This window comes from Hibiscus syriacus, unplaced genomic scaffold (assembly GCF_006381635.1).
Source record: "Hibiscus syriacus cultivar Baekdansim isolate YM2019G1 unplaced genomic scaffold, ASM638163v2 tig00116962_pilon, whole genome shotgun sequence".
NCBI lineage: Eukaryota > Viridiplantae > Streptophyta > Magnoliopsida > Malvales > Malvaceae > Hibiscus > Hibiscus syriacus.
The window spans coordinates 7,451,395-7,473,392 of NW_024063488.1; the positions used below are offsets into that span (position 1 = coordinate 7,451,395).

General features: G+C 34.9%; 2 protein-coding genes and 1 non-coding gene across 3 annotated transcripts; 2 read left to right on the top strand and 1 right to left on the bottom strand.

Moving 5' to 3' along the window:
• Window positions 1-8,878: 8,878 nt before the first annotated feature.
• On the top strand, window positions 8,879-9,030 carry LOC120190797. Its single transcript, XR_005522642.1, has one exon. It is a non-coding gene; the product is annotated as a U4 spliceosomal RNA (small nuclear RNA).
• Window positions 9,031-9,997: 967 nt separating this feature from the next.
• LOC120190367 (high mobility group B protein 9-like) lies at window positions 9,998-12,183 on the top strand. The gene is made up of 6 exons (XM_039193452.1): window positions 9,998-10,192; window positions 10,408-10,486; window positions 10,565-10,727; window positions 10,891-10,989; window positions 11,565-11,929; window positions 12,034-12,183. Exons 1-6 carry the CDS (start codon window positions 10,011-10,013, stop codon window positions 12,145-12,147), a joined length of 1,002 nt encoding a protein of 333 aa, XP_039049383.1. The 5' UTR covers window positions 9,998-10,010; the 3' UTR covers window positions 12,148-12,183.
• Window positions 12,184-14,383: 2,200 nt separating this feature from the next.
• On the bottom strand, window positions 14,384-21,548 carry LOC120190090 (serine/threonine-protein kinase STY46-like). Its single transcript, XM_039193219.1, has 15 exons — window positions 21,307-21,548; window positions 20,780-20,894; window positions 20,521-20,618; window positions 20,323-20,436; window positions 19,924-19,978; window positions 19,700-19,810; window positions 19,435-19,485; window positions 18,613-18,788; window positions 18,433-18,540; window positions 18,189-18,262; window positions 17,907-18,082; window positions 17,430-17,525; window positions 15,226-15,306; window positions 15,002-15,055; window positions 14,384-14,797 (listed from the first exon to the last, which is right to left on the bottom strand). Exons 1-15 carry the CDS (start codon window positions 21,492-21,494, stop codon window positions 14,660-14,662), a joined length of 1,635 nt encoding a protein of 544 aa, XP_039049150.1. The 5' UTR covers window positions 21,495-21,548; the 3' UTR covers window positions 14,384-14,659.
• Window positions 21,549-21,998: the final 450 nt, after the last annotated feature.

Genomic DNA, 21,998 nt, shown 5'->3' on the forward strand with positions numbered 1-21,998 from the left:
AATGTGAATATGTAAATCGCAATGCGATAGTCGAAGTTCGCGTTGTGAATCTGTAAATTGATATGTGATACCGGAGATCGCGTTGCGAATTATCGACCGTATTACGATTTAGTTGGTCATTTTGGCAAATCCAAAAAACGTTTATTAAAATCGTATATTATAAGACATTTTTTGTTACTTGTCATTGAAGTTATTTTCTTTTTTTTTAATTTATATTATATACCAAGTGAAATAAATAAATAAATGACATTTTTTAAATTGGTGGCGCAATCATAATGAGATGCCATGAACATAGAAAACCCCTTTTGCTTTAAAGTGGCAATCTGAAATATCTGATAATCAACATGGTTATAATCAATATTTTACAGTATCAGACAGTGTTTCAAGAAACCAAAAAGAAGTTTCCCCAAAGCTTCAATTCAAACACCTTCAATGTAGCATCATTTGGGTCTCATTCACCACTGACAAAATCTTCTTGTTTCTGTCCTTTGGTTTTTTTAGAGTTACTGTGCAGTTTCCACCCTTTCCCTTATGCTCATGAAGGGGTTTACTGACATTAAATTCACAGATCCATCCTTTACGAATCTTTCTTGCATATGGAAAAACATAAGGCTTTTCATAAAACCCTAGATGGAACACATGATCAAAGCCCTGCAACTGTAAACAAAAAAAAGTGTTTAATGTTTGGGAAAGACGAAAATAGAGAGAACGAATATGAAATAAACTAGTTAGGGTTCTCGACTGGAAGTCAAAACATCAAAAAGCAGATCTAGAACATGACCAGTTTAGAAACAAAGCTTGTGCTTGCATCATGTTGCTCGTACAAACCCTCAGGCATCAGTTGAGCGATCAGTACATATGTAACAACTAATAGTCAAACCCTGCAAATAGCAGAAGCACCGTGAAAGTACCAAACAGCTAGTAAAATAGTAGAGTTTCAAGTTACTAACCAGAAAGGTCAAGACTGAGACGCTGCCAAATATATGATCATCGTACAGATAAGAGTAAAAAGTACAGAAATATAGATGAAGATAATAAGATATGAAATTCTGATAGCTACCTGGAACTTCATGAGAAGGAGGAGAAAGCTGGAAGAAATGCATCGTAAGGATTTTACAAAGAGATGCCAACAGAACCCAGTTGGCAGTATGCCCACCTCCATGAAGAATCGAAATGGAGAAAAACTGGTTTTTTTTTCATGACGGGGGAGGTGGACAGAATGCCAATGAACTCTGTGAGAAACCCTTTGCTAAACCCCCATGAAAGCAAACGAAAACATAAATAACAGTCCTTGTTTTCAACACAGAAAGACACGCAGAGGAAGCAGGGAAGGGAAGGGAGGAGAAGAGTGTTAATGAAGGGCAAGCAGGAGACTGTAGTATATGCTGATGGGGTTCTCCTATTTAAGATGCAATGAAGGAGCAACAGTTAATAATGGAGAGAGAGAGTGTGTGATGTGTGTAATTAACTAAAGAGGGAGGTGGCAGTAAAAAAAAAAGACATATAAATATGATTAACCTTGGATGATTGATTCCCCTGTAAGGGAAGGGCATATATAGCCCTCGTTACTGGTGAACAAACCCACTCTCCCACTAGTCCCCCCCCCCCCTTCTCGTTTCTGCTGTTACACGCCCTCATAAATCATCATATACCAGCATTCTCTCTCTCTCTGATATGCAACTGAAGAAAAGGGTTTTGCTTGAGCAAGAGACTTGTGGGTGGTAATTAATCCAAAAATGAGAAAACCAAACACCATTTAATCAGGTCTGGGATCATGGTGGAGCTGAGCAGGCAAGTGTTTTATACCCTGGGCCTGGGAGATTGGATGGAACTGTTCCAAGGCATGGACACCAGAATTAGTGGTTTTAATGACATGTGGAGCCACAGGTTCCTCCATTTTACACACTTGTTAATTGTTTTCACCTTATTGGTGATCCCTTATAACGTGTATATACGCCACACTCCTGAACGATTTTGTCCTTGGCTAATGGTGGCACAATTTTGAGCTAAAGTATCAAATCAGGTCGATATTAAGTCATGATGGCGAAACTACTCCTCCATCCTCCTTTAAAACTCAGCTTCAAATTGTCAAAAAATTGGTCTGTCAGTGGGAGTTCCACTGCTTACATGTAGATATATGCAATGCTTTCATTATCTTTACTCAATTAAATTTGTCGAAATCAACGACTGCATGAGTCTAATTTCGGCCATCCCTCAACAATTAGTCAAAAACAACAACAATAATCAATTTACTAAGCGAATGGCATCAGAGAAATATGAAAAAGCTATGGCCGGTAAAAAGAAAAATCGAAAGTGACTGTGGGTAAAACGCTTTGAAATTACTGTTCTAAGAATATAGCCCGGCCCCTAGTACAATGAATACAAAGCGAATTGCATCATCATCTCTACCCTTTTTCTATTTATGAGAAATGACACATGTAAAATCCAATGAATTACTAGTAATTACCTTGTTTACTATTGTTTTTTTAAATTAATTTTTAAGTATAAATAATATTACATTGATATCTTTTGAGAAAAAACATGTTTGAAAATGTTTTTGGAACAAAAATTACATTATTAACCTTTATTTTATTATCCATTTTATTATCCTAATAAATTATTCATAAATTTGAAAATTTTATATAAAAAATTATTTTAAATGGTAAATATTTTTATGAAACACGTATAATCATTATAACTTTATTATTTTTTAATAATTACATTAATTTAAATTAATATATTTTATATATTATATCATCAAAGTATATAAACATCATTTAGAGATATTTTTAACTTACAAAAATATATTTAAATAATTATTTATCTTTTAAAAATATTTTTGACAATAATAATAAATACATAAAATTTAAAATAAATAAACTAAAAATAAATTTCAAATTAAACCATATTAAAAAGAACAAATAATTAAGATAACCCTAAATGCTTTTGGTTTAAGGATGTGGCAAATTGAAGAGTTACAAAATTCATTGCTAGAGAGTTGGGTAGTGAGTATTAATGGACTTAGTTTCTTGTTTCCTCCTCTTGCATGTCATTATTAATTTGCTTGTGTGGGAAAGAAAATAATTCAACAACCGGTCTAAAATCATTACTAAATTTCCAGGTCTGGGCTGGACCACCCCTATAGCCAGCCTCTAGTTTCTGTCCAAAATCTCTCTCTAACTTCCAATTTTTCAATGTTTTTAGGGCAATCCATAGGGGATGTAATGTGCTGTGTGGTTGTTTATTAATCTAGTTTGGTGGAAAGGAGCCACTCTCATGACCCATGGGTCCTACGAATTACACCACTAAGTGTAGAATCCTAGGTGTTTTAACCTTCAATTTTTAAACCCCAAATCCCTTTTTGACCTATCAAAAGGTCAATCTTCTATATCCATACCATTAGAATATCAGTAAGTGATATATTTTATTATTTTCATGTTTTTTGTTTGAGATTCATAATGTCTGATAGTCAACGAGGATCTTAAATACAAAATAAGCTTATCATAATGCTATTTTTTATTAATAAAACTTTAAATTTTATTTTAAAATGTCAAACTCTTTATTATTTTACTTGGGAAATAAGAAGAAAACTCAGAAAAGAATAAATGGTGTTGGATACTTGGCTTAGACAGATAAAGAAGTGAAATCCCAAAATAAAAAACCTTCCCTTTTGTCGACTGATACGTCGCACTCATCACTCGCACGACCTCAGCTGGCTCCTTAAACCTTGTGCTCTTCTGATGGTAGTAACATATTTTGTTTATTATTTCCCAGAACCGGCGGTTAATCTTTAGGAGAGAACAAACTCCCACAATTACTGTTTTTTTTAACATGTAAGATTATTAATGACACACACCACCATTTATTGCTTTGAACCTAACCCCAACCATATCCAATTAATTGTTTGCAGATCAAAATTTCAAAATAGGCATCAGTATCTGTGTTTATCACGTCGGAGAAGTTGCAGATTGATATTGACGTTGTTCCTTCAACGTCCCATCAGCCTCTCCGGGATACATACCAGTTGTCATACTGGCTACTGTCAGAGCCAGCATGATTGAATCATTGGAACAATCAAACGCTTCAAGATCATTTTGCAACACAGCCAATGTTAAGTGACATATGGAGGTTAATCTTAAGAAAACAAATAAATATTGGACGGACCCTTTGAATTATTCATGATTAAAAACTGGTTGGAAGGAAACTATTCCGCAAATGAAGATTGAGCCTTGTCATATCAAAAAGGTTTTTGGAGGAATAAAAGGAAGGCCTTGACCTTTTAATGACAGGATCTGGATGTTCTCCACTGTTTCTCATTAAACAATTAGTACTACAAAGTTACAGTTTGGGTTGTCTTTCTGCTACTTTTTATTTCCATAAGGTAGAACAATAGGTATAATGGTGAAAGAGAACAAAAGAGGGTAATGTTATTGATTTGCGAGGTTTAAAGGGAAACACTTTGTTCCCTTTGCTCCCTGCAACTTTTGTTATCCTTTATGGGAAGCTTTCTTGCAATTGTGCGATTGTGGGGACAATGGTTTTCTATTATTCGAATTACTGGATGCTCCAGATTCTTGTTTCCTGCTTTATTTCATTGAATTTCCATCTCAGGCCGAGGTTTGAAGATTAGGGTAGCAAATTTTTGTTATAATTAGAATTGTTGATATTTTATAAGTTCGTTTATTTTAAAATTTTATAAATTTATCCTTAAAATAACGTCGATTTTCGGTCTCTTGCTGTTAACGTAGTCCTAATGAGTTGGGCCAACATAATTTCATTTGATTTTCTCCCTGTATTATTAGTTATTGGTTTTGTAATTGCTGGCACGACCGACGGATGGAATCACTGTTTATTATACCCGTCTCTTCTTTTTACTCTCGGTTTATAATAATACAATATTTGGGATTTGGGATGAAATATATTAAAAAAAACTATGTATTGTGATTAATGAGATTGTGACAATTAGATAATATATTTTTAAAGTATTTATATGTGGTATTCATATCAAAATTGTCGCTTGATAGAGTTTTGTGAGTGCCTTTGAATTGATTCATACCATTTACAAAATGTGTCGTAATTTTAAGGTCTTATTCTAACTCTTAAAACTATGGAAATTCTAAAATGTATGTTGTACATCGAAATACATCATTAATGTGATACACTGATACACACTATTAATTAAATTGTCCTTATTACATAAATATGAAAAAGTATAATGATTTATCCATACTAATCCTTTATTATTATTTAATTTATTTTTAATATGAACATAATTAAATTATATTTTTATTAAAAATTATAATTATTTCGAAAAGTTTTATTTGTTTATGATTGGAACATTTAATTTATATAAATTTGTATATTCATCCAAACAACTATCACTATAATCAACCGTCGACGATCCTATTCAACGCTGGAAGATCATGTTCTTCAACCTCAACTTAAATTCTCGTATCCCCACCGATTTTTAACTGCTTTACTACCACCCCTCTTCCATAGTGTAAGCAATCTTTATAAACAACCCAAATTCACTTTCACCCTTAAGATTATTGTCTAAAAAAATATTCGTAGCTTCGGTTAATTCTTCATTTGTAAGGAATGACTTCAAATTGCCTAAATCGTGCATTCTGCCATCATTGGGGGTAAATGTACAAAATCACTTTCGAAACTAGTTTCAATGAAAGGAGCTAAAGACTATGTTTTTGTATATGATGAATCTATAAGAATGTAACATTGATCAAAACAAGAGCTCCAATTACATATAAATTAAAAATTATCAATAATTCCTTAAGCAATTGAATAAACTAATATGTAGCTGTGAAAAATTTTACACGATCTTGGAAAGAGTCTAGTGGGTATGGCATTACATAAACACAAGTAAGTAACATGATTTTCTGGCGATGAATAGGATCGTCGGCGGTTAGTTTGATGGTTGTTATTGGGACGAATATGCAAACTTATATAAATTAAGTGTTCTAATCCTGAACAAATAAAAAATCCTAAAATAATTATAATTTTTAATAAAAAATATAAATTAATTATGTTCTTATTAAAATTTAATTAAATAATAATAAAGGGTTAATTGTGGATATGTCATTGTTTTTTTAAATATTTATTTAAAAAGGATAACTCAATTAGTGATGTGCATCGGTATGCCACATTAATGGTGTATCTCTAGCTTTGTGAACTTAAAAGAACATAATTATATAAATAAAAGTTATTAGCAAAACAAGTAGAGCCCAGACACAGAATTAAGATACGTATAAATTATATGTGTGTGTGTGTACTGATGGTCAAGTTTAGCTTCCGGGAAAGAAAATTTTCTCAGTGAACTTAAATCATTAGCATGTTGGTGTACTTATTCTTTATAATGGTAAATCACGGGAATCTTTACGTATGTAATCTACTTACACAGTGTGCAGATTAAAAAAAGTTTGGTACAGCTCCTGAATCCTGATGAATTGTTCCTTCATAATCTCACTCTCATACTGACTTCTTCTGACATACATATTGCAGTAGAGGAAAGGTTTTCTCATCCTTCAAAAAAAAGGTAAGTAAGTTTGAAGGAAATACATTGGATAAATCTAAAGGTGATGATTGAGGTTGGAATATATTGGGAAAAAAGGGAAGGCGATTGAATTATTTTGTATTAAAAAATTAGAATGAAATGACAGATTTTGAAGCAGTGCATGTCATGGTGATTTGTTGTATTGGAGGTGTTAGGTACATGAAAATCTTTGCCAAAGTAGTTTGGTTGTGTTATACTGACGGTCGTAGTGATGTGTTGTGGTGGGGAATGTGAGTTGTTTTCCCTTTTTTTTTTACTTAGTTTCAAAACATGAATGATGATGCCGATGACCATTGCTTATCATTGTCATACTACTACTATATCTCTTTCCAGCTCTACTTCCATGTGACTCTCTCTCTTACTGCCAATATCTCTACTAAATTGCTCTAAAAGACAACCAAATAATCTGTCATTTCTGCACTGCTGTGTAGATATGTCTCCATAAAGCTTTCTCCATTATTTTAAAAAGGTTCCTACTCGTTGAAGGCTAAGTTTGGAGCCCATTTTCAAGATAAACAACCTCACAGTCCATGGGGATGTCAAATAATGGAACTCGGAATGATTATGTATGCTTAACCTTATCTAATCCATTCAGTTGGATTTTGAAGCAAACATCATATATCTAAAATGGTAGTTGATTAATGATAATTTGGTTTGGTTGGTCCAATTAGTCAAATATGTATATATACGATGGTGGTTTCTGCTGACTGATTTGAACTTGTGAATCAATTTGTCGGGCATAATTTTTCCTCACGTCCTCGTAACTTCTATACTGTTGACTTCTCCTTTACTTGAGTTTATGATTACTTGCATCGTCTCGCCTTCTGTTAGCAATTCTTTGACGTTGTTTCGGCTTAACCTATAGACAACCCTTATTCAAAAACTTACAAGTCAACTACAAAGCTATACAGAGTTGCTTAACCTGTATGTGAAGCAAATGCAGTTGCCCTTTGCTCTTTGTTTCCCTCCCATATTCGACCTTTTCTAGTACGACTCCAACAAGTATATATACTTCAAACTTATAAGTTTCTTATCCCACATTAGGGTTTTCCTTCGAAAAATCCACTAACTACGCGTAACTCATCCCCCAAGACAACACCATAAATCTTATTTCCTCGAAATACACATGGCCCTGCAATTGTTATTTTCACTCAAAGTACACCAAATGGTTATTATCTTTATACAAACCTTTTCAAGTAGTACGAGGGACATCGAGCATATAAATGGATAGTCTGATATATGGATAGGTTTATCATAAATTAACTCTTTCTTTGTTATTTTTGTTTTCCCCCCTTCTTGTTGCTAAAATATCTTAGTCTCATTCACAAAAACCAGATGTGCGACGCGGGTCGGTCCGGATTAATCAATACGAAGCCTTGGAACCAGGAGGACAATAAAAAAAAATTATAAATAATATTTTTTGTTGTAAGATACATAAATGGTCATTGACGTTTGAGTACGTTTCTTCTTTATGCATTGAAGTTTCAAAAGTAACGAAAAAGTCATTACCACTATTGTTTTATGCCAAATCGGTCACCCAACCGTTAACAATCATTATCCCAATAGCGGAAGGTAGATGTGGCTGATTTGTTATTGCCGTAACAACTTTTAAAGGTTGAGTGACCGATTTGTTATCAAACAATAACATTATTGACATTTTCATTACTTTTGAAACTTCAATGGTAAAAGAATAATTTACTTATATTTCAATGACCATTTATATAGTTTATACCAAACTTTATCCTTTTTTACTTAAAAACATTGTTTTAATATACAAGTGAAATGAGAAAAATGTTATAAAGATGGTGATAATCTTTGAGATGGAGTACATAAAAGATGCATATTTTATCCCAACTATATTAGGCCTTTAAATTTGTATAAAATCCTTGGGACATTAGAGACAAACCCAGGCTCTTCCTTTGTGGGGGGGGGGTGCTGGGCTTAATCTGTCCCTGAAAATTGAAAGTGCCATTTCAAGTGGCCCAACCAATAATAGATTTCAGTTCAGTCAACTAACCCAATTTGAAATACTTCTTCAGTCAACATACACTGCCAAGAGATGTTCTTGATCTGATTCAGAGAATATAATAGATGATTAGTCATGGTTGTTTAGTGGAACTCTTTTGAGAGGGAATCTGTACAAAGAGCAGCGGGTTTATTAAATAACTCAACATCTTTATTGTTCTAATATAGTTGGTGTAAAAGAGTGTTGAACAGGAAGGTACTTTTCTCGTACGCCACATCATTTGAGAATATGATGGTGATGGTTCCCAAGTATTATAAAATGACAACGGCGAGATGGGCTTCAGCATCTTTGCGCTTGGGGCAATGACGTAGCTCATGAGGTTCTAACCGAGGCGCGTCTATTGCTGGTTGAAAACTATTTCCAAACTCCCTCTTAGGCCTGGGCTAGTCCCTGGCCTTGGAGAATTTCTGGAAGGGCTCCCCTTCGGGGTAAAGTCCTGCAATTCCCAGTAAAGATTTTGTAATTCAAACTATACTATTTTATTAATGTGACAGAAGAAGGCGAAATTGTGTACATATTTTATTAAGGTTTCAATGAAGCAATGAATAGTCGTGGATATTCAACTGCCCAGTTTCCCATGGTCTTGAAAGCCACAGCATATTTACGAGTATGATTACGATAGTTGAAAAAGGTTGCCCACTTTTTTAATTTTCCAGACAGCTATTGTAACCACAAAGTCTAGCTTACATTTGGAAGACTGAGATATGTTTCAACTGCACGTCTTCAAAAATCAACGGATATATAGATGACCCAGTAGTAGTAGCATCCAAGTATAAAGCAATCTGACCATATATCAAGAAGCAAGTTTAAAAAGGTTGGAGCTTCTGAGACAATGATAATAAGTATTAAGTCTACGATTGAGATGTGGCTCTTTTAACCCCATCTAAAGCGTACGCTGCAGCACTACAGAACTGGAATCCAGAAAAAAGTCTGTTGTGGCAGATATCTTCAAGCTGATGTACGCTAAGATATGTTCAGGAAATCATCAGAACAAGAAGCCCAAGTGCATGTCATCGTTTTGAGAAAGCGATTAACAGGATAACAAATCAAAAGCACTTTCGGCTGCAGAGATGTCAGGCTTCGAATGACACGAGATGAAGAGAGAGGGAAGGAAGCCAAAGCCTGTGGATCATAATGAACATAGACAGTAGTAAATAAATAACCCACCATTAGGAGCCTTTTTGTTCATTGGTTGGCTTTTCAAAATGCCAGAAAAAGACGATGTAGCGTACTCGTTACTTGCTCGAGCGTCCAAAATCCTTGTTCCTTTAATTCGAGCTTTTCTGCTCCCTTTAATTACAATCTTATCTTCCAAATATTCTTTTTCATTCCTTAATATTTGTCGTTATCCTCCATAAAGTAGGACTAGTATTCCTCCCAAGGGTGTACCGTGTACGTCTCCAGCCGCCACCGTTAATGGATGAGGCCACCAGCAAAATAATGCCGTCTTCCGCCGGGAAAGCCAAGGGTCGGAATGGGGTTGTTGAGAAGAAAGAATACCCTGACCCACTTACCTCTCATGAAGAAGTTGTTAAGGATCCTATTGTTTTCTGGGATACTCTTAGGCGGTTTCATTTCATAATGGGCACCAAGTTTATGTAATTCTCATCTTTCACAACCTTTCTCTTAGGCTCATTTGAAAGGAACTCTACTGCTTAATATATATATTGGATTTTTGAACTTATAAAAGAAAATACACGGATACCTCCTTCAGCTTTTTTCATAAATGTGATATCTTTTCATGCTTCTCTCGTGTTAATCTTTTGTTTGACAGTTTCTGTATTATATATTGTTTTTATTTTTTATTTTTAAGGATTCCTGTGATTGGAGGAAAGGAGTTAGATTTACACGTTCTGTATGTAGAGGCTACCAAAAGGGGTGGTTACGAGAAGGTTAACCATTTTTTATTGTTAATGTTTCTCTTCGGTTTTCCTCTAAATGCCCATCTACCAATCATTTTGGCCTTGTAGGTTGTTGCAGATAAGAAATGGAGGGAAGTGGGTAGTGTTTTCAGGTTCTCTCCGACGACGACAAGTGCATCTTTTGTTCTTAGGAAACACTATTTCAGTCTTCTCTTCCATTACGAGCAGGTTCATTTCTTCAAGATGAAGGGTCCTCTAACTACTCCAGCAGGTTGTTGGTTTCTTTGGGCTTATGCTTATTGCATGGGATTTTCCTTGTTTTCCATTTCTTCTGTAGCATAACACTGTTGCTTCGACTTACTTATGTTTGTTCCCTTCTGGTTTTATGCCGATTCATGTACGGGTATAATGTTCTTATTTTGATGTCCATGCAGTTGCATCTCCAGTTAACGAACCTTCATGCAGACCTGAACTAGCGCTCGTGGAATATTCCCCTAAACCCATAAAAGAATTCCCAGATCCACTTGTTGAAGGTAGCTTTTCTTTTTTGTTTTTTCTTAAAATCCTCTAATTTCTCCATTTTATTTATTTTCCAATAGGATAAAGTCAGTGTTGTCCACACAACGCAAAATTTTGGAAATTAATATCTGTAGATTAGTGATGGCTAAAACTTATGTTTCATACAGCTAAATTTATCCATATGTTTCTGGTATATGTGGCCATGGTCTTTATGATATATATATTCTGAAACAAATATGTATATTTAGCTGTCTCTATTTGTGTGGTTAATTACGATGTTTTCAATTGCCTGGTACCGCATAACCTCAGCAAACATTTGGTTTTAGAAGGCATTTCTTGCTCAAATCCGCTCCTAACTGCCCTTGGAAGCAAAATCTAATATTGACATTTAACATTGTTTAAATGGCTAGTTTTAATTATCTTTAACCATGTTTAAACTCTTATTCAATACTTGTATATATATCTATATATATATGAACTGTTTTGTCTGATATGGCACACTGAATATTCATGTAATGTGATTGCTGTCCATGTAACTTCATGCTCCTATGATGGCCATTGGGTAACCATACCTGATATGATTTTGTAGGGACCTCATGTTTCTCAGTTACGGGAACGATTGAAGGGAAGTTCGATTGTGGTTATCTGATATCTGTGAGGTTGGGTTCTGAGGTTCTTAGCGGAGTGCTTTACCATCCGGAACAACAGCCCGTTTCTGAATATAGCAATGCCATTGTCCCATACAAACACATTCGTGGTGGCCGTCATTCCAGGAGGAGGAGGAGAAGCCGAAGGGCAGAAGACCCCAGCTATCCAAAACCCAACAGGAGTGGTTATAACTTTTTCTTTGCAGAAAAGCATTATAAGCTCAAATCACTGTATCCAAACAGGGAGAGGGAGTTCACAAAAATGATTGGGGAGTCTTGGAGCAGTCTTGGCCCAGAAGAGAGGATGGTAATTGCAAAAAATGACAAACATAACTCAATCAATACATATAAATTTGCTGCGAATATGAATACAAACATGTTGTGTATGATCATTAATGTATGCGAGTGCAGGTGTACCAGAACATTGGATTGAAAGACAAGGAAAGATACCGGAGAGAATTGAAAGAGTACAAAGACCGACTGAAGCAGAGGCAGGGTGTGGAAACTGAGAAACCCAATTACTAGAGGTTTAGCCAGAGAAGCTAGCACAGATATCTTGTGTAGATAATTAGACCAATGACTTGCCTCTTATAGATATGTTGAACTCTATCAGACATTATTCAATCCTCTATGATTTAAAGCTTAGTTAACACAAGCTCTCCGGTTTGAAGGAACCAAAGTTGGCATATTTCTCATATTCACACATCCATAGATTGCAACCTATATTCAATGTTAAAGTAACTTCATCATTTCTTCGATCAAATGCCCTCTATGCAACATGTTTTGGAAGTTCATGCTGTGCTTCAACGTTACAGAAATATTCAGTTTGTTCATCTCTTCTACGCCTGTCCCAGCCACCACCGGTTACTATGCCAGTGTGCCCTCTGCTCTCGATATGCCCGGAATGCTTACACTTTGACAATGATAGAAGATAAATCTTAATAAAGGCTTTTACCCAATAATTATTTCTTTCATGTTGGCAATCTTCTCTGATGGAGTTGAAACATGGATGCAAAATTCAATTGTTTTGCTCATGTCTGGACATCAGTAGAAGTTACCAGTAGGAACACACTGTTCGGATGAACAAGCTTCTGGCAGTCATACCTTAAGAACACTGGTTAATATATTCATTTTAACCATCTGAGGCTCAACACGGCAAATGCTAGTAAATAGTAGTGATTGGCCCTGGAATTAATGGAAAAGGAAACAAACAAGTATGGGTTGTTTTCTTACCTGCACACTATTCATATTGCAGCGGTCAGCGACATCAAACGGATGCATTATAAGTAAGAAAGATTATTGCTTCGAACACTGTCTTCTTGCATGTGTTCCCAATACTCCACCAACAGAAGTGATCTTATTATATGCAAACGAGGAAGTGGGTGACAGGGATTCCGAGTATGATGAGCCAAATTATGACAATGATAATGGCTACTACGATGTTCAACATGTTGTGGAGTTCATCCACGGCAGTTTTTGTATCATTTAGGGACACAATTCGAGTGCTTTTCAATATATGAATGCATTCACCTTGAAGAGGAAAAAAGTGTTCTAGTTCTTCTGTAAACAAATTAAGACAAAAATTTGTTTTATACTCCAATTACCAGCCAATTGTTGAATGATGCCTTGCTGATTCCTTCTTCAATTCCTGCTCCGAAGAGATTCAATGCCTTTAAAGCTTCATCTCGACCCATAAAGCACATAATGTCTGTAAGCTAAATGCATCTGATAGGAGATTCATGTCATTAATTTAATCAGCATGACAGTATCTTTGAACATTAGCAGTTACAGATTGAAGCAACAGAAAGAGAATTTTACTGAGAATCTGGCTTAGCAACATTCTGTAAAATCTTCTTAGCTGCTTCGTGTGCTTGACATTCGTTTGTAATCTTCACTGAAGATTCATCATCATTCTCAGAGTTGAGTATCTGCTCATCCAGGGTAGTCAAGGGTCCGCCGCTGACCATATTAATCCTCCTCCTCATATTCCAAGCTGATATATTCTTTTCATTCAGCTTATGAAGGTGATCAAATTGGATATCCTCATTTTCATCTTAGATATTCTCCTTTGATTTCTCGGACCATTCTCAACCATACTGGTTTTTTGTTGTTTCCAGCTTCCTGCTTCTCCCTTGGTCCTTTGTGACTCCTCGATCTTGTGTACATTATCCTCTTACTTCTTTTTCGGCACTATTTATATCGAGCAAGGGTGGACCAGAGAGCATTCAATGACATATTGATTGAGAATGGCTTCCTGGATTCTGTCAAATAAGGTGTTTACACGGAACGATGAAGCGTATAGCATAGATTCCCATGTCCAGCCAGAAATTCTCATGCAGAGTGGAGCTGTATGACAGGCCTACAGTTTTTGTATTGGTGTAGATGTATTTCAATGTTGTGTTTTAAGTTCACCAGCTTTTTAAAATAATTTTCTTGTATATTTATATTATAATTTCTCGCCTTTATTCCCAGTTGACAAAGCGTTCTTCAAATGGAGTCAATGGAGCTTGAGCAACAAGCTGTCGCGTACTTGTTTATGACCTTCTACTGAGTGACCATTAGTCAATCATCAAGAAGCACTCAAAATGGTTTAACAATCATCACAATGGAGAACCATTGTTGGACTGAAGGATAGAATATGAAACAGCAAAAGCAAACTGTCAAATCTTTGGTTTAAAACATTTCATTGATGAACTGCAGTTGAGCAATGGCAACTCCTTTTAAGTGTAAATACTCGAGAGAGGATATATTCACCCATTGCATAATAAGCTGTCCCATGTAGCTTTGATGTTCATTACTTCGAAAATATTGAGTTCAAGTCCACATATGGAAAGAAAAATAAATTAGTATGCATATAATATAAGCTACAAATGCCATTTGGCTGGATTCCTGACCTAAAAGCCATTCCAAATTTTCTTGGAGATTGATTCAACTTCTGCAACTCCTCCCATTTTTCTTGGTCTGTAACCATTTTCAAGGTTATTGGACATTTCTTAATGGAAAGCATAAGCAAAGGATGATCTCTTACAACCTCCCTCTATCTACTGGCTAAGTCTTCCAACATTTTTGAAATTTCAGCGAATTCGGGTCTACGAGATGGATCCTGTTGCCAGCAGCTCTCCAGCAGCTCCACAAAATTTGGGTGAGTATGCGTAGGAATAACAGGCCTTAAACCCTGAAATTCACACAAGGAAAGCTCTCTTTTGCTTCAAGTCTATTATGCTGGTATGAACTAGAAATCTTATAAGCAAACTGAATTTCCAAATACTTTATGCAAGTGAATCAAGCGATATATATATACAACGATAGTGGATATACATGGATATGCATGCCACTAAAACAAACGAGTTCTGCTAAGGTCTATCTTCTAAAAGAATACCTTCTGGACTATGCCCACCGCTGCTTGTAAGGGTGTTAAATTCTCGTATGGAAGCTGGCATCAGTTACAAAAATTAGATTGATTTTTCCTAACCTAAACCATAAACTACTAGAAGAAAAGATAAACCAGAATAAACCTTGACATGAAAATCAAGTAACTTCAGCAGGAAAAAGAGGGGAAAAGATGAAAAAAAGAGTTGCTTTCTTTACAGCCAAAAACAATACCTTTCCAGTAAGCAGTTCCCATAGAACAACTCCGAAACTGAAAACGTCAGCTTTGTGATCATATGGTTTGTGTTCAATCACCTTCCATGGACCAAGAGTAGATAATATGTCAGAGAGCTGCATGAAACTGCTTAAGCAAATAATGTTAATTATTAATACAGTCATGGTCTGGAATGTCATCAAAAGTGTCATCCCTCATAAATTCATAGGTGCTTGCTCAATGAAATAGTTATAGTTTAAAACAAAACTGAATAAGTTATGCAACTCCTATTTGTAGTACTGAATGAACTGTAATCAACTCCGAGTTTCAAGGTCTGCTTATGCCATACTTGTAAACAAGAATAAATGCAAGAAACATAAGATCCACAACCTTTATATAGAAAAAAAATGAGAAAAAAAAAAACATAAGATCATCTTAAAACTGAAAAGAAATCTGCAAGGTCATCAACCAAAACAAATCTATTTGCACCAACAAAAAATAACTCAATCAAACCTTTATCCTAGTTCTATTCTACTTAGGTTCACTTTTTGTTAACGAGACCGTCACCTCTTACAATCACAACTCATGCTCTGGTAAAATGCAGCATAACTGTTGTTGACCTTTGATAAGATGCATATTAGACATATATTCTATGATATTTTCCTCATATTTGAATAACTAAAATTGATTAAATTATGGATTTTGATTATATTTCGTATTTTGTGGATTAGGTTGAAGATTTGGATAAAACAAGTTCAAAATCTTATGATTAGCATGATCTTCACAAAATCCCCGAATTAAGGAGGAAAAATCGGAATTCAAGAAGCTAGCAAGACCAGAAGAGGTTTTCGCGTAAGGCGTGGGCACGGCTTATTCATCCTGAACTACCGCAGAAGAAGTCTACAGTTAAGGCGTGGGCGCACCTTACCAGTCCGTACAACCCTAAATTAGGGTTACGAATTTACAAAGGAATAAGAGTTTAATGACGGCTAAAAGACTCTTTTGAATTATTCATATCTTTAGAAAAAGATGAGGGCATTTAAAACTCCCATTTTTATGGGATTTTCTTTAAGGGAAACTTCTTTATCTAGAATAGGAAAATCCTTATAAAAGGGGAGATAGGGCCATTAGTTTTACATCAAGTTTTACATTAAGTTTTCTTTATTTTCTTTTGGTTTTCTTTCAATTATGAGTAGCTAAATACTTTTGTTCCAACTAGAGGATAATTGAAGCTTTGGTTCTTCAAGGATTGTGAGATCTAAATAATTTTCATTGTTCTTTTACTTCTTTTCTATTTATATATCTTCTGTTTTTATTAAGAATTATTGTCTTGATTGATTGTGGAAATGATCCGTTGTTCAATTATCAAGTTGATAAATTGCCATTTAGAACTTTAAATCCGTAATTGTTTAAACGTTCTAATATTAGTGGTAAAGTAACATGGTTGATTATGATTATGTTATGAAGGTATATAACCTAGTCTAAATGAATCGAGCTTGTGTATTCGTTGGCTAGAATTGGTGGTCCCTCTAGTGATTAATGTTGTTGATGGATTAAATCTTAAGAGCTTGTCTAGGGTTGTTCATTAACTAGGGAAATAATCAAAGAGTCTCTCTTGATTATCGAGAAACTAAGGAGAGACAGGTTGTTAAAGCTTCTCAATAACCATAACCAATTTAGTGAAAAGTAGAAGATTTTATCATTGCATCTATGATCAATTCTCTGAACCAATTCTGAAATTATACCTTTAGTTGGATATTTGCTTAATATTAATTTCTCTAAATTCTTAGTTAATTATAATTGCCTTTTCTTTTTATCTTTCTCAATTTTAAAACTCCTTTTCTTTGCTTTAATTTTCATTAAAATAAATCTACCCAATCCCTGTGGATTCGACCTTGCTTATCGCTACTACAATTTTATATTTCAAAAAGCAAGTATTATTATTTATTGGATTTGACACCCACCAACCTTCAATTTTCACCACAGCAAACAATCCCTTAAATCCTTCATCTAATCAAGCATTCACTGAAAAGCAATTTAAACGGCCCTTAGTGGCCATTAAATGATTTTACAAAGGCCCATTTAGGGCAGGCATCTCGTGGATTGCATGCTAGAACTTGCTTTAAAAAGCTTCATTTGTTATGGACTAATATTGCAGGCATTCGTTTTACAAAGTACTAATGTTAAATATCCAATAAAGAATGAAATATACAAGAATACCAACCTCTGGAGCCATCCAATGATATATTCCAGTTTCTGCAGTCATCACACCTGGCTGAGCTTGCACCCTGGCAACACCAAAATCAGATACCTTGACAACCTGTGACACAGATCAATAGGGTGTAAGGGAAGATTTAAATCAAGGACCAGCCAGCTCAATCAGTGGGTATATATATAGCATACACATAATCTGAATGCAAACAAGTGGAAATTTACTTTTGACAATTTACTAGATTAGCTGCTTTATCGATTTTCTCATTTCATTAATAAAATAGTCACTCATTTTCTACTTTTATTGTAAACATAAAGCCTTTACTAAAAATAAACTTTTCTTTATCTAAAAAGCATCTAAATGATCTAATAATAAATTTTATACACTAAAATAATTAATATTGACCAATTATATCATGCACAAGAGAATCACAAGTTGTTTAAACTAGTGACTTAAAATACCTCGACAGTTACCAAGTGCATCACTTACTCCATTTTCATCCATCAAAAGATTGGCAGCTTTCAGATCCCTATGCATTATACTCTGCTGATGCAAGTAGCTCATTCCCTTTGAAACATCAACTGCTACCTTGAGTAAGAATGGAAGCTTAAAACCAGATTTTTGTTTATGCAGAAGGTCATAAATGCTTCCACCAGACATAAACTCTGGAAAAAGAAGAATATAAAATTGAAAATAAACTAGGAAAAGAAAATGAAAACCACATGTCTAGTCAAGCAACAAGGTCTAAAGAGAAAGTAGCATGAAATAAACCTGTCACAATGCACAAGCTAGGAGGGCTGGTACATGCACCGATGAATTGAACAACATTCTTGTGCTGAATTTTCCTATAAATTCCAAAGAAAAAATAAATTTAATGATAGTAGAGTGTAAATGATAGTTTATCTTGTCTAAAAGAAATCCAATGGAAATTTAATTAGCTCATCAACAATAGGTAATATTAAGGAAAAGTAGATGAAGAATGCCTGCAGTAACTACAAACTGTGATTAAACAGACCTCATGATATCAACTTCTTGAGTAAATTCCTTTAGGAGGTTCTCCTTTAGATGCTCAGTCCTAAGAACTTTGATAGCTACAACTTGACTACAGAAAGTACCTTTATACCTGCATGCGCCACAACATGAGTTACAAGTATCATACACAAACCGAGTATGGCATTAAGGATAAAGAACTCACATATCACCATAGGAGCTGGAAGTCAATTTGCTTTCATACTTCAACAGGCTAGTATCAATTTCCCAAACATCATTTCCACTATCATGTATGTTTACTTGATTGGAGTTAAGTTTGTTTCCAGTTTGCTCTAGCTCCCTAACATGATATATGGCATGAGACTTTAAACTGGAATGTTTCTGCAAAGCAATTGAAACTATGAGAGGTCAATGCATGAGTAGAAGATCACAAAAACAAGGTATTTCAGCTTTTTCCTCAATAACGACTATCCGCTTCTTTTAACGAAATAATACATATGTTGGAATGACAAAATAACAGAAGCAAAGGTAGGAGCAAAAGAAAAAGATAATAGAAAAGGAACAAACTCAATTTGTTAAAATTTCCCAGAAAATTAGGACATATCCTCTGAAAGAGAAAGATAATATTAAATCACCTAACATTCATTGCACCAAATAACACATACGTACACCAAATTTTCTAATACTGAAAAATAAAAACACGGTTAATTTTTCATTATCAATAAAAATAATCATCAACTTCATAAGATAAACATCAGTACAAAATAAAATATTTTCCACTCGCTTCAGGTGTTTTTCTCAGTTTTGTGGTTGGGAGTGGAGAGAATACTCACTTCATTTTAAAAAACTAAAAATTGGATGATTTAGAATCTGATCAGCAGAATTTCTTGGGTTTAAAGTTACCTTAAAAGTTAAAAGTAATGTAAAAATGTTGATTAACAAACCATCCTTTTCCACCATTAGTGAGAAAGTGACATCAAAGTAACGGATTATTGTAGTTATAAGATAGAATAGCAGCTCAGCATACCTCAATTTTGGATATCTTCTTTATCAATACATTTTTGAGTTGCTCGGTATCCTACAAATCATAAATATAAAAATGTCAATCACAATGAGTAATTGATGGAGAGGCACACAATATAGAAAAGAAAATGTCTAACAGGGCAAGATGTAAGATAAAAAAAAAACAACTTCAAGACGGATGATAAACCAGAGAGACAGAAATCAATCATTGTGCTATAGATCTGCAGCTTAAAAGACATAATATCAGAAAATAAGAAAGGGGTAAATACTTCAAGAGCCCAACCATCGACAACGAACACATCCAAGGAATAGCCATCTGTTGTGGAAAAAGCATGTGCTTCTTGTATGTTCAACTCAAGTTCAGATAGTAAAGAAGTCAACTGAAATTTCAACATGACATATCTTAAAATTGTAAATTGAAAAATAACTACGGACCATATATTGTTTCCAAAAAATATTAATACAACTAGAGAAAGTAGGAGACATCGACTACCAGTGTTAGAAGTTTTGGTTTGTCATATGTTGAAATAGTGATCTCATGCATCAGCCTAACAAATCATGAATTAGACAAATTATTTCACAAACACTCAAATACAGACTTCCAGAAATAAATAGAAAAGACTTACTTTCAAAGTCTTATAGCTTTTGTTCACCAGTAAGAATCCAAAACATGTTGATGGGGAAATGATATTAGATAGGAAGTATAAATGACATCGTTGACAATAAAGCATACAACACCAAATATCCAAAAGAATGGAGAATCAGGGTACACACAGTTTTGCACTTAGCTAGTAGGTTTACAGACCTATATGTTGAGAACAGTTTAACACAGATCACAAACAAACACAAAAAATAGCAACCAGCAGGGGAGAGCTGTTTTAGAAGTATTTACCGGTAGCGAACTGGTTTGGCATTAAGTATAACTTCCATATCTTTAATCACTCTTTTAGCTTCATGCACAAGCTCAAGATCCGAAGATGTACCAAAGGCAGGTGGCGGATGAACCCTAAAATAGAGGGAAAAGTAAGAGATTGACTATTTTTGATTCCTTAAAAGAAAGAAGACAAAATTGATGTTTACATAACCCTGCCTCTTTTTGTTTGGATAATCTGAACACTGAGCATCAGCTTTTCTTGCATACTTCATATGCAATGATTCGAGCTGGTTTCTATCTGACGCAGAACGAACCTGTATAAGAGAAAATTTTGAAAAGATGAAGATGGCTGAGCAAATTATTATAAGTCCTTCGAAGGGGCATGATAAAACAATCAACATATAAGTACTGGACCACCCTTTCATCAACAAGCATCAAATATCAGTGAATGAATGAGAAGATCTGGCAAAAATACTTGCACAAGCCGAACTTCTACAGCTGGTCTGCTAGCAGGATTGCATGCCTTCAAAAGTAATCTTTTGTGCATAAGAACATCTTCTGCCCTCTCCACGTTTACATCAAAGGCATACCTAAAACGAACAAATGAAGTACACCTTTAACTGATTAAATCAACACCAAAAGAGTATGTGAATGGAAATTACAGTTGACTTCTATTTCTTGACAAAATAAGGGGAAAAGCATGCTATCGTTGACGATCAGTTTGGGAGGTCAGAAACCAACAACAACGAAAAAAACATGAACAGAAAATTAAAAGTCAAGTAACTCTGTTAAATTACAGACTCTTCTCTGAACGAAACCTCACTGATGATTAAACTCCAGTCCGTACAGTTAATTTGATGTATTCAATTTCTCCTTTTCTTTTTGTACAAAAAAAAATATAGTATGAAAACTTGAATTTCACTCAGCAAATCAAATCCATCGAATAATAAGCGAGGGAAAAGAAATGAAGATATGCACAAAACGGGATTCGGCGATTGTTACCTCGTAGGAAGTCTAGAGAAATGAACCCAAAGTTCATCTTCAAAGGAAGGGAAGGTTGACTCCTCAATATTCAAGTCCGTGAGTCGACAAAGAACTTCATTATACACTTCAACCTTTTGCCTCTGCTTTCGTCTCTGACTGGGCGCGAAATCCACCGCTCGACTACTGCAACTCTCCGTATCCCCCATTACAAAGTGGGGGGAAGCAAATGATCCAGGAAAACAAAATACTAATATTTTTAAGAAAAATGTTAGCTGGAAGAAACAATTTTGCTGCGAGGATCAGAGCTGCATGTATTGGCAAACTAACGGCCGCGATTATATTACCCTTTTTTTAAAAAATTAGCGCATGATGAAATCAGGTTGACGCCGCGCCCATGGTCTTTCTTCTGTCTCTGTATGCTTCTTCTCCTCCTCCGTCAGCCCTTTATAAATTACAAACTGATGAATTTGGATTGGTGTTTGGGGGGAAATGATAACGTTAAAGCAGCGGGGCATAATGCGCAGCGCACCCGCACAAATCTACATGGATTCTAACGATGCTATTGCTTGCCTCGCTTTGCTTATATCACCCCCTCCCATTTATTAAAATTGCTAATAATAACAACTATACGTCATTTTATTATTTTATGTATGTCCTTATCATACTTTGACTAATAAAATCCCAATGTGCTTGGATGTGGACCAACCCCA